Source organism: Lepisma saccharinum, chromosome 9 (genome assembly GCF_977018435.1).
Source record: "Lepisma saccharinum chromosome 9, izLepSacc3.1, whole genome shotgun sequence".
In the NCBI taxonomy this organism is placed as follows: Eukaryota; Metazoa; Arthropoda; class Insecta; order Zygentoma; family Lepismatidae; genus Lepisma; species Lepisma saccharinum.
Window position 1 is genome coordinate 76,749,433 of NC_139237.1, and position 12,246 is coordinate 76,761,678.

At 37.5% G+C, this 12,246-nt stretch overlaps 1 protein-coding gene across 4 annotated transcripts in view; it reads left to right on the forward strand.

Moving 5' to 3' along the window:
- The window catches only part of Pgam5 (Phosphoglycerate mutase 5), a 42,885-nt gene that overhangs the window by 17,945 nt on the left and 12,694 nt on the right, over positions 1-12,246 (forward strand). The window contains exon 5 of one of the 4 annotated variants that reach the window (XM_083128446.1): positions 3,032-5,498. The exons of 2 other annotated variants lie outside the window; for them this stretch is intronic. In XM_083128446.1, coding sequence (XP_082984572.1) covers positions 3,032-3,182 — 151 coding nt within the window. In that variant the 3' untranslated portion in view covers positions 3,183-5,498. Of the gene's footprint in view, positions 1-3,031; positions 5,499-12,246 lie in introns of those variants that run through there. One more of the 4 variants, XM_083128445.1, reaches the window with a different exon arrangement.

Consider the following 12,246-nt stretch of genomic DNA (forward strand, 5'->3'; position numbering starts at 1 on the left):
AACCCGAAGGTTCATGGCTGCAGCAACACAGGCCTTCCATCTTTCCCTATCTTGAGCAAGTTCTATATACTCTTTTCCATCCCTACCGATTTCCCTTAGGTCCATCTCAACGTTGTCCCTCCATCTTCGTCTTGGCCTTCCTACAGGTCTCTTACCATCAGGTTTCCCAACAAGAATCCTGTAAACTCCTCTTTCCTCTCCCATTCGTGCCACATGGCCTGCCCACCTAAGTCTTCTTGACTTATGCAGTATAACCATGTACTATAAAATGATTGTTTACAGTTGTTACATACATATAAACACTTTTTTACACGAACTGGAGAAAACACACTCTTCATCAGATATTTTCTTGTAATATAACATTATTTATATGTGACATCGGTATCAGAAAGTATCAGTTGTATTTTATTTACTTATACTGGCCAATACGTCCCGGCAGTTGGATCATTCACAGGGTACACAAAAATGCTCTGCGCCACTTTCGCAGGTTTTAATTAGTTTGGAACTTATGCAAAATTCAAGGTTTCTGGTACACAATGCCATAACAGCTACCGAACAAGCCCAGGTTTGCATTGATTTTGCACCAATAGTATATCAAGAAACCGTATTTTGTGATTACATAACAGGTATTTTAATATTCTGAATATTTTAAAGGAAAACTAGAATATCCTGTGTGGAGTAAACTAGCAATCAAAGATGTTAACAATTTCCTTCATAATTCAGAAAACCCGGTGTATATATTTCTCATTTTTTGAAGGGGTTAGAAGTAATTAAAGTTTCGGTTGTGTGCCTTTTGAAACACCCTGTATTTTTCCCTACATGCACATAAGTTCAAGACTTACCAGGCATACAAAATATGTTTAGCATATAATTTTATCTTAACCACTTTCTGGCAACAATTCAGTGTTATTGCAATTGCAAAGGAACTCCTGTAGTGCAAATGTTCTGTGAAGTATGCAGATTTCATAATTTTTTAGAATTCTATAATGAAATTAGTTCATTTACTAGATTTTGACTATTTTAATTGCCTGTAAGAATCAACAGAAGTTTTTAAGAAAATATTCTAGTAGAGATACATGATAAAGTTTCGGTGTAATATTTATTCAAGTAATTGTACAGTGGGGGAGATGTTCAAATATAATTATCGACAGGAAGAGGTATGACTATTGATACTGATTCCTAGGGGCACATATTTTTGGTAAATAAAAAAGCAAAATTTCGGTATAAAAAGTCAATTTTGGGTTCAAAAGTGGTAAATGAAATAAAATTTTGCTGTTATTGCGGTGAAAAAGCAGTGTATAAAATTACATTTTTGTTTTAAAAATGTGAATATAATCCCAAATTTGATTTAAAAACTCCTCTTACTACACAAAATAAACATATCCCTTCTAATAGCACATGTGTCATTACCAGAATATTAAGTTTATTCCTGTATAAAGGGGTCCATTTTTTCTTCTCAAATATTTACAGCAGAATTAATTAATTTTCCGTGAATGGCATAACTCTCAGGATAAATCTGACTTCAGAAAGTGTCGTGTCGGTAAATAAACCCCAAATTTCGTGTTTAAGATTCTATTTCGCATTATTTCGTGATGAAACAGAGTGGGAAAATGCACCTCGCACCTTTCAGAAACATGAAAAATTAACATTATAATGTGTTATTTCAAATTTTGTGTTTTCGTCAAAAATGAAATATTCATGCCTGTACTGATTCTAAAACGATTCAGCTTAGCTTTACAATCTGTCATTTAAGTAGTGTATTAAGTATCTGCTCTTTTGCATTGAACTGGTACACTTTTGTTGTTAATAGTAAATTCATTTTGGTCCATTCCTAAGAATGCAAATTCGAGAATATTGCATCAGTAGCGTAATCCTTATGTGCAAGACATGATTGTGAAATGTATCGTTTCTTCTAACGCAACAAAAAAAATTAAGTGGGTGCAACAATATCCACACCCATCCCTGATTCTTCAATTCTGTTTCACCATTTTCTCTCAAATATAACAATTGCTGATTCCACTGTACACCAGTTTCTTCTAGAGGGTGTAAAGGGACCATATTAATGGTGACATCACATCAGGCGACAGAGCATGATTTGAGCTCAAACAAATGTGACATGGGTTTTTCTCCTATTTAAAAGCACTGAATTTTCCATCAGAAGGGTAGCTTTAATGTTTGTGATAGCAGTTATGAAACGAAAATTGTGATATATGCAGTACATCCATAGAAGACATGAGATTTCAGAGAATATGTCTATATACGACACATAACTTACAGATAATAAAGTAAAGAATAACTGGGAGTAAGAAAATCATGCATTTTTAAAAGAAAGTTAGTCATTCTACTTCTGAGTACAGCCAAAGCTCAGCCAATCTCAAGTGCAGTCACACTGCGGCTTTGGCTGATTGGAAACCAGCAGCCTCACGTGACTGTAGCGGGGCCACACATTCGCTGCGATTCCGGATCGGATGCTGTTAGGACCATTCACTTTACTTAATTTCCTACTCCATGTATTCTTTACCTTATGCTCTGTAAGATATGTGTTAGATGTAGATGTATTATCTGAAATCTCATCTTTACATTGATGTACGATACACATCACAATTTTCTTTCATAACTGCCATCACAATTCTAAAACCACGTGACTACTTTGTTTGGATTCAATCTTACAGCATGACATCACAGCATGACATCACACTAATATGGTTCATTGATGTGTACCTAAATGTTTTTGTTCTAAGTCCACTTAGTGAACAGGTAGGCTAATCGGGACTGGACGTAGAGGTTAAAGTGTGATTCGAACCACTATGGGCCTCCACCAGGTATCGAACCCAGATGCCATTGATTACAAGGCAACGACGTTACCACTATGCCATCGGGGAGGCCTGCATATCTATGGTGAATAATACTGCAAATAGGTATTTCATGATTGAGCAGAAGTTTAGTGAAGCTCTGGTATCAGATGAGTTGCATATGTTATCCTCCTCCCCGGTAAAGAAACGAAGATTGTGAAAAAGAACATGTGTTCCAGGGCATTGCAGTTCCCTCCAGAAGCATGGCTGCGTCTGTCTCTCCACCATGCGAGCATTACGTGGCTGATTATCCGACCCAATGGGCGAGTGACCCTCAAAGCGCTGGGCGACACTGGCCACATGCCGCCAGATATGATCACAGCCAGCTGACATCGTCAAGCGAAGGCCTTGTGCAGTTCAGGCTCATAGCAACCATTCTTGATTTTTTTTTAACAATTGTATTTGAGTACAAGTAGCTGACAGTGTGAACTTAACCAAAGTGTTTTTTACATATCAGTTTGATGATGATTTTTCTAATAAAATGATGTAGTTTTTTTTATGTAATTGTACTTTGTGAATGATTCGTTATTACTGGTGAATGAATTGAATCACATGTATTGTTTGTCAGACCTCACCTGTATTCTTTAACACTAATTACTCAATAGTTTTGTTATAAAGAGTGACTGAGAATTATATCTAATAGAAACTTAAAAACATAAGTTTTCATGACAGTGTATCACTAAACTTTTAGTCTTCTGGTGTATAATTCAAAAGTAATCTCTTGCCCATGGTATGTTTTTTCTCTTTCAACTACACATTGCTTTGAATATATATATTTTTTACATTCAGATAAGGTGCTGAAGTAAAAACAAGTGACTTGATTTTTTTAAATATACTTAGGGCAGACTTTGTTTTCATTCAGAAGTGTTGGAGATATTAATTTTAAGTGTAGAAAGGCAGAAATATGGTTACTAAAGTGCAAACGAAATACTGTGCTTGAAAAGAATGTTGAAACAGTGGTGTCCAAATGAGGTTTATTTCTTCTTCATTGCTTCAAATTGTTTAAAAATGGAACACCAGTGTGGAAAATGAAGTTACATGTTTTTCTAGATTGTTTTAAAACAATGCTTTAGAGTTTATTTTTCGATTGAAGGTATTTCATGTAGATATATTTGTTATCTGAATGTATACAGTGCTGGGTTTCTGGGGTGATTGTTGTGTTAGCTGGAGGAAAGATTTAGTTTGGGGTTTCTATGTTGAACAGGTTGTTTCTGTGGTTCTTTTTGGGGGTGGAACGAAGTAGTAGTTTTTAAAGAAGTGAACACATAATTGGCAGCCCTTGTCTCTTGACACAGAGTATTGTGACATCATTTTTTGTGGGTTGAATATCAGTCATAGTCATAATGTGAAGTAGAATCTTCTGCTAGACCAGCATTTCGCATTCTCGACCTTTCTGTAACACTTGATCATAATGCACATACTCAACGTAACTCTTGTTTAATCAAACGAGTGTTACAACTGAAATCTGCAAAAGCAAATTTGTAAGATTTTATTGTTTAAGTCTTGCATTGCACAGCACGCTAAAATACCAAAAGCCATAATAAAAAGCTTTCCATTGTTTCATAAAGCTTCCCATTCCATCATGTTTTTTGAAGTTACGTCAAAAGGTAAAATCACTTCTCTTAACTAATACAGTAACACAACATGTTAACAGAAAATAATTATGGCATTTTTACATTGACCGAGGGGTGGAGGCATTTTAAATCCTACCCTGTGTCATGAAAAGAGTAAGCAAAAGTACTATAGGTGTTGTATAGGGCCACATATTTTATGCCCTGGGGGACATGAAGGGATGAGGGATAACTGAAATTTATAAAATTATGTTGTCAAAGAAGAACTATACCACAAAATAATAAAACACCTGTATTGAGAAATAATGTTTTCTTTAATACATTTATTTAATGTTTAAATGGACCTAGTTGAATATTAAAGTCTATTTTCGCACTTGGCCATGCTTTCTTATGCATTTTGAATGGTTCATTTCCTGCTACCAGTACCAGTGCACTTCACTGCAGAAACAATTGCTAAACAGAATCACCTGTATGTTATCAAGTCTCGCTTTTTAGTTTTGCTACGCTGTTTGCATACAGTTTTGTAAATGAGAAATTCCTTTTTTTATTTATTGGCCTTCTAAAAGTGTATCTCCTTTGGATCATGTATATTATTCATAAATGTTATTGCTATGGACTAAATGCATAATCTTCCAAACACTGTCAAAAATGGAATACAAAATATTTCTAAATGACTTCCAGTTATGATGATGATTATTTTATTTTTAACCTAACTTGATGTTAAGAGTTGAACAACTATAGTATTTGTTAATCACTATTGAGTGTTGGTGTATGTGTATTTAATAACAATGAGAATGGGATAAACTTTGTACTAGTTCCTTTTTCTATTCATGATTTGTCTGTTTACCCGAATGAATGAAAAGTAGCAGACATGATTACACACAGACTGAGCATATGTAACATAAACCTTGTGTAATCATTATCTCAACTGTGATATAAACATCAATGTACTTCCCTTATGTATAGTCTTTGTAGTCTTGTTTGATTGTTTTCATCATAAAAACCTAACAGTAAAATTGTAATATGTGGTTATAAGGAATTTAGTCATAGGAATGTTTATAATGTTATTAAAACAATACTTATCAAACAGAGATTTATTATTTTTAATGTTTTCACCCAACTCCTTTCTTCTTATGAGATGTAAGCAAGTTACTAAAGATATATTCACAAAACTTACTTGCAAATGTTCTATTAATTTTGGTTGCCTCTGCCACCATCCACTTGGGAACTCGATGCTTCACTGTTAGGTTGACTTCCGGTTCCTGTTGTTGTTTCTTCGTTACTTCCGGTTCCTGTTGTTGTTTCCTCGACTACTGCTAGAGGTGTGCTGGTGTAGCCATTTTGTCTGCTGCGCACGATGGGTTTGAGCTGTTGTAATAACGGGAGCCAAAGATGATAAGCCTGACCGCTGTCGATATTCAGCTTGTGCAGAAAGTGCATAATTGCATTCGTCTCTTTGATTTTGGTGTTGATGAGGGTGTGTGATGTGTGCCTAACTGAAACTTTTTAGATCCTGTGTTTGTTGAACTTGAGGTGCCTTGCTAGTCCTGTAGTGGGTTGGGATTTTTTTGCGTTCGCCAAGTGCTGTTGTATACGCTCGTTGACGGATCTGATGGATCTGTCAATGTAGTGTGAGTTGCACTCACACTGGGCATCATGTACACCTGGGTTGTCTAGTGGAGAAAGGAATGATATCTTGTGTTTGCTTAGGGCACTTGCTATTTTGTTTGCGAGTTTGATGTCATATTGTTTCAAGGTCTTGGCTAGGCGGTTGGATGTAGTCTGGTGGTAAGGGAAGGCAATCATTTAGCTTTATCACTGCTGGCTGGGTGGAGTAGGTTAGTTTGTCGTACTTGCATTTCTGCTTTGCTGCACCATGTGGAGAGTTGATGTACTGTGTATCCATTTTGAAGTCCTATGTCCGTCACTATGGTAACTAAAAAAGGTAAAGTGTTCCCCTGTGCATAGCACCACGCCATGAAGGCGTATAGGGGGTGTGGGGGTAACGCCCCACACTTTCTTGATCCGGTCGTGAGTGGGGGTGATGTGATCAGCATCACGCCCCTGACCGCCTTTACCCCCCAGGGTTTCCCCCAGGTACCCATGTTATTCGATGCTGGGTAGGCGCCGGGGCCGCTTCCACCGTTAGAAAAATTCCCGGATTTGAACCGGCCGGGGATCAAACCCGGGACCTTGAGCATGGTAGTCAGACGCGTTACCGACTGAGCCACCGCGCAACTTCCTTCAAATCTTCTTCACTTGAACAGGGCGAGAAGCATCAAGTTCCCAAGTGGATGGTGGCAGAGGCCACCAAAATTAATAGAACATTTGCAAGTAAGTTTCGCGGATATATCTTGAGTAACTCGCTTACGTCTTATCAACCGCGTTGTTTATTCCCCTCAACATGAATTCCTTTATTCTTGTTTGGTAGACAAGAGCTATCTTTGATGTAGTAGTGGCATTTACAAATAAAGCTGAACCAAGCCTCCCCAATGGAGTAGTTGTAATGTTGCTTTGTAATCAAGAGGTCCTGAGTTTGATACCAAGTGGAGGTACATTGCACATGGGTTCAGATCCCACTTTAAACTGTAAGTCCAGTCTTGATTTGCTGTGCATAAAGTGGACTTAAAAACTAAAACTTACCTAACAACAAAAACACAAATACAAATACAAACATTTGTGATACAAAATAGTCTTACAGTGCCACAGAGCTATTACAGACATCTAAACAGCAACAAAAGTAAACAACGTGAACATTTATTTGAATGCTATAGAATTTTAAAAAAACAAATGTACCTTTTCAAATTTAAAATGGCATAAGTTTTTCTAAAGGAGAAAAATTTTCAAAAACAACTTTTTGCTGCAGGCCAAGGAATTTTGAATTTTCTGGTTATTTCATAGGCATCAATGAATTGGGGATGGACCAAGGTGAAACTTTGTTGATAAACTACCATTATAAATAATCAATATTCCACCAATCCAATGAAAACCCTGAATGTTCCCTTACCTCTTTAATTGATGCAACCAGGTGACTGCAATAGGTTTTGCCTTTGAAAAAGAAACTCACAGTTATTTTACAGAATTGAGGTACAGTCAAACCTTGATAACTCGAACTTCAGGGGGAAAAAAAAATCGAGGTATCAAAGATTTCGACTTACCAAAGTTCAAGTTATTGAGGGCCAAAATCACTGATTTCGAGTTATAGAGGTCTAAAGTTTACTGACCCTTCTGAACGTAGGCACTACGAATTTTAAAATCTTTCACAATTTCACTCTTTCTCTTAATGCCTTCGTCAACCACTTTTAAAAGCTTCCGCTTCTCTTCAACACTAAATGTCTTACAACTTCGTTTCACCGTCATCATAGCCTGCAACTTTTATGTACGAATCAACACTTCTACAATGCACACTAAGCACATTAACACCTACATACATGGCAGGGTGGGAGAGTTCAATCCTGACACGATTGTTGATCACCCGACATTGTACGTACGCACCCCACACTTCGACTTATTGAGGTCCATGCAACTAAAACTTCGAGTTAATAGAGGTGATTAGAATTTAACTTCGACTCATAGAGGTTTTTCATAGTTACCTTCGAGTTATTGAGCTCGAACGGCATCCCGTAAACTACAAAAATTCGTCTTGTCAAGGTTATATTCGAGTTGAGGTAAAATTAGTATTGAGTGTTATGGACAATTCAATGGGATTACAAAAAATTCGACTTAAGGAATTCGAGATGTTGAGGTTCGAGTTATCAAGCTTCCACTGTATAGGAATTGTACACTGTAGGGTTAAAGTTGATGATTGGGTACTATTTATAGTGCAAGAACGTGTTATTTACAAGTGAAATTGACATGAAAAAATGTCGCAGGCTGAGAGGAATGTGCATCCTCCTCATGTAGGTTGTGTGGTAATAATTCATGTGTTTTCCAATAGAGGTCCTTCTGAAAGCTGCAGTTAAAATCCATGTTGTGAGGTATTACAGGTATTCTTTATGTATCTGTCTGTTTACTGTAACCTGACTTCGTGGTGGAGTGGTTAGCACAACATGATACGATGCCAGGGGTCTGGAGTTCAAATCCCCCCCACCTCTGCATGGGTGTTTTTTGTGAGTGTCGCTTCATCATATCACCAATTCTCATCGTTGTGATTGATTAAAAGTGTCAGAAAAGCAACACTAAATAAGAATAGTCAAATCAAATCTTTCTTGTTTGAGTTTTTGTTTGAAGTACACTTTATGCACAGATGGGCTAATCGGTACTGGACCTAGAGTTTCAAGTGTGATCTGAACCATCATTCACATTCACTGGGTAACATCTTGTTCAATACAATTTCTGCATTGATGATCACTTTTTCTTGCATCATAATATTATCATACTAACTTTTGGTTCACCGTGTATGTTTAAAATATATGGCCACCATGTATGTGTAGCACATGGGCCAAAGTAAGCACTTTCTTTCTAGAGCATTGCAGTTGTCCCCTGAAGGATATCAGCACTTTCATCTTTTCCATATAAGAATAATCTGGTTAAGAATATGTCCTGATGGAAATGTTTTCCTGCAGTTACTTGACATTTGACAGCTGACTTGTACACTATAAAACACGACTATTACTAAATGTTTTGGTAAAAATTTTATGCTGCAATAGAAATGCAAATTTTGTGAAAATACTTTCAAGTTTATTATAATGCATTGTAATCTTTGTTACTTTCATTTTGCAAATTGAAATAAACAATTTTCCATTGAATACACTAGCACTGTTAACTAGGCTCAAGTCGATACCACTCTGTACCGATATCGATACTGATGCTTGAAAATTGTAATAATTAAAAGTTGTTCGAAATATTGGTCAATATTAGTGTGTAGGCATTTTACTCCAATTATATGAATCAATAATTTTGTTTTAAAATATTCAATAATTACATCAGAATATTAAGATACATGTTATGTCATAAAAAATCCAGTTTTCATGCAGGATTGGCGCAAAATATAAAGAAAGGTTGAATTTTGCATAATTTCCTGGATAAAATCCACTGAAGTGCCATGTGGCCAAGACCAAAATGCTGGAAATGTATCTGCAAATAAATTCCAACCGATATCACTCGTATTGGCTGATAATGTTAACAGCGGCATTGGTATTGGTCCAGCCCTACTGTTAACATGGTCCCAGGAGTGGTACCTTACTCATAACAATCCCATGAAGGGGAGTTAAACAGGGACGTATCCAGAAAGAAAGTTTTTTTTTTGGGGGGGGGGGGGTCCATCCAGGGCTTTCCATCCTCCAAGGGCAATGGTGTGTCCCCCTCTATAATTATACGATGATAGTTATCTCGTTTATTATTATTATTATTGTGTAATTTCAGAATTGAATGTCTGTTGACTGATACCACTTTGAACTGATGCCGATGCTCTCACTGATTACCACAGATTCAAATTTAAAATAACGAAGGCTAGTTACTGAGTCATACTAACTCATCACATCGCATTCCTTTAATGACATTAAATAACTCCCAAAATATTTACATGTAGCATTATAAATAACACTTTAAAATGTTGTGTGACATTGGGTAATTTTTTGTATAAACTTCTCTCTAGACCCAGAGGATGTAAAGAAAGAGGATTTTGAAATGTTGCAAAATATTTTAAGTGTTGCAGTTACTCCAAAGAATTGGAGGATTGTCTCTCTTCTTTAATTTTGTGAAAATATTATTCTTCATTCTTGCCGTTGCGGGTAACCTGGAGAGGGAAAAAGTCACATAAAAATATATGCAAATACAGGTATTACAATAACGCTCATCTGGCCAGTTCTGTTTATACTATGCTGTTTGTCATTCTCTTGTCATTTGTAATAAAAAGAGGCCGCTGCAGTCACATGAAAGACTTACACAGAAGGGAAAAGTACAAGAAGAAATTGTTGAATCCACAACCCTCTCTCTGCTTGAATGTATTTGGTCTAGGAATTAATTCGTGTGCCTGGACAAGAGATGGCGTAACGAGCATATCGTCCCACAGTTCCGTGTAGCCACACATGCGTTGAAAACTCCTGTCAGCGCGCATCGTTCGTAGTATAGGGCAGTTGATTGATGCGTCAACAACAGCATTTTGTAGTCAACTGAACATGGCGCAGTTCGTGCCAGATAAAGTGTTTTTGCGGGGTGTTCTGCTTCATTACTTTAACATGCAGAAAAGTGCTACCTAAAGTCATCGTATTTTGGTGGAAGTGTATGGTGACCATTCGCTAGCTGAGCGAACGTGTCAGAAATGGTTTGCACGGTTTAGAAGTGGTGATTTCAGCCTGGAAGACCAAGAGCGACCTGTACAGCCAAAAAAATTTGAAGACTAAGAATTGAGAGCATTGCTCAATCAGGATTCGTGTCAAACGCAGGAAGAACTTGCAGAAGCATTAGGCATTGATCAAACAACAGTTTCCAAATGCCTCAAAGCCATGGGAATGATTCAAAAGATGTCACATTGGGTTCCACATGAATTGAAAGACAGAGACGTTGAAAGACGAAAAACCATTTGTGAATTGCTGCTTCAAAGACAGAAAAGAAAGGGGTTTTTGCATCGCAGTGTTACTGGCGATGAGAAGTGGATCCATTACGAGAACCCGAAACGGAAAAAGGCCTGGGTGAAGCCAGGTGAACCAGGTCCATCACAACCGAAACGAGATATTCACTGTGCAAAGGTTATGCTGTGCATATGGTGGGATATGAAAGGTGTGGTGTACTATGAGCTGCTGCAACCGGGTGAAACTATTAATGGAGAACATTATCGACGACAATTAATGCGTTTGAAGCAAGCTCTGGCCAGGAAACGACCAGAATGGGAGAACAGACATGATAAACTTATTTTTCAACATGATAACGCTCGCCCACATGTCGCAAAACGGGTCAAAAGCTATTTAGAAAATGTCAGATGGGAAGTTTTACCCCACCCGCCGTATTCACCAGATGTTCCTTCGGACTACTACTTGTTCGATTGCATGGATAACGATTTGATTGGACAGCGGTTCACTTCTTCAGAAGATATCGAAAAATGGGTCTCTGACTGGATCGCTTCAAAGGATGAGGACTTCTTTCGCCACGGAATCCATAACTTGCCTGACAGATGGGCGAAAGTGGTGGCTCGCGATGGACAATATTTTTCTTAAGGTATTTATATATTTTGTGTTTGAACTACAGCTTCAATATGTGCGTAACAACCGCACGAATTAATTCCTAGACCAAATAGATAAATTGTATTCCATAGCGACCTTCATCTGTCTTTCCCAAGAACTCCGGAAACATCTGGCCCGGAAACAGCCCAGCATGATGGTAATGGGTTTTTAAAATGTTCCATATTCATAGTCCCACGAGTTTGTGAGCAGGAATTAAGAGATGAATGATCTGTTTTATTTCCACATAACTTTTACCAGGTGGTTACATGGCTTCTAGAAGTTTGGGTGCAGCTTTCACTTTGCCCATACCTTTGATCTTGTCAATCATCTGCTTGGGGTTTCTCCAGCATTTCTTGGAAAAACTACATGCGGAACTTCTTGTGCTGGCTTTCGAACCTGTCACCAGGAAAGGTGACTGAACTTAAAAAGGACTAATGTTACTCATGGTCATGGTTAGAGCGACTCAAAAACAATGGTATCAATTGAAGAATTTCAACCGATACCGATACCGTTGGTATCGGTTGATACTGATCAGTATCGGCATCAGCTCAGCTCTAATACTTCTTAAGATAACTGCATTGTTTGTTAGCTTCGGGGACCTTGTTGGTGTTGTACCTGTGTGGAATTGTCTGTCAGTGCTACTGCAATGGAATCTCTTGTCTT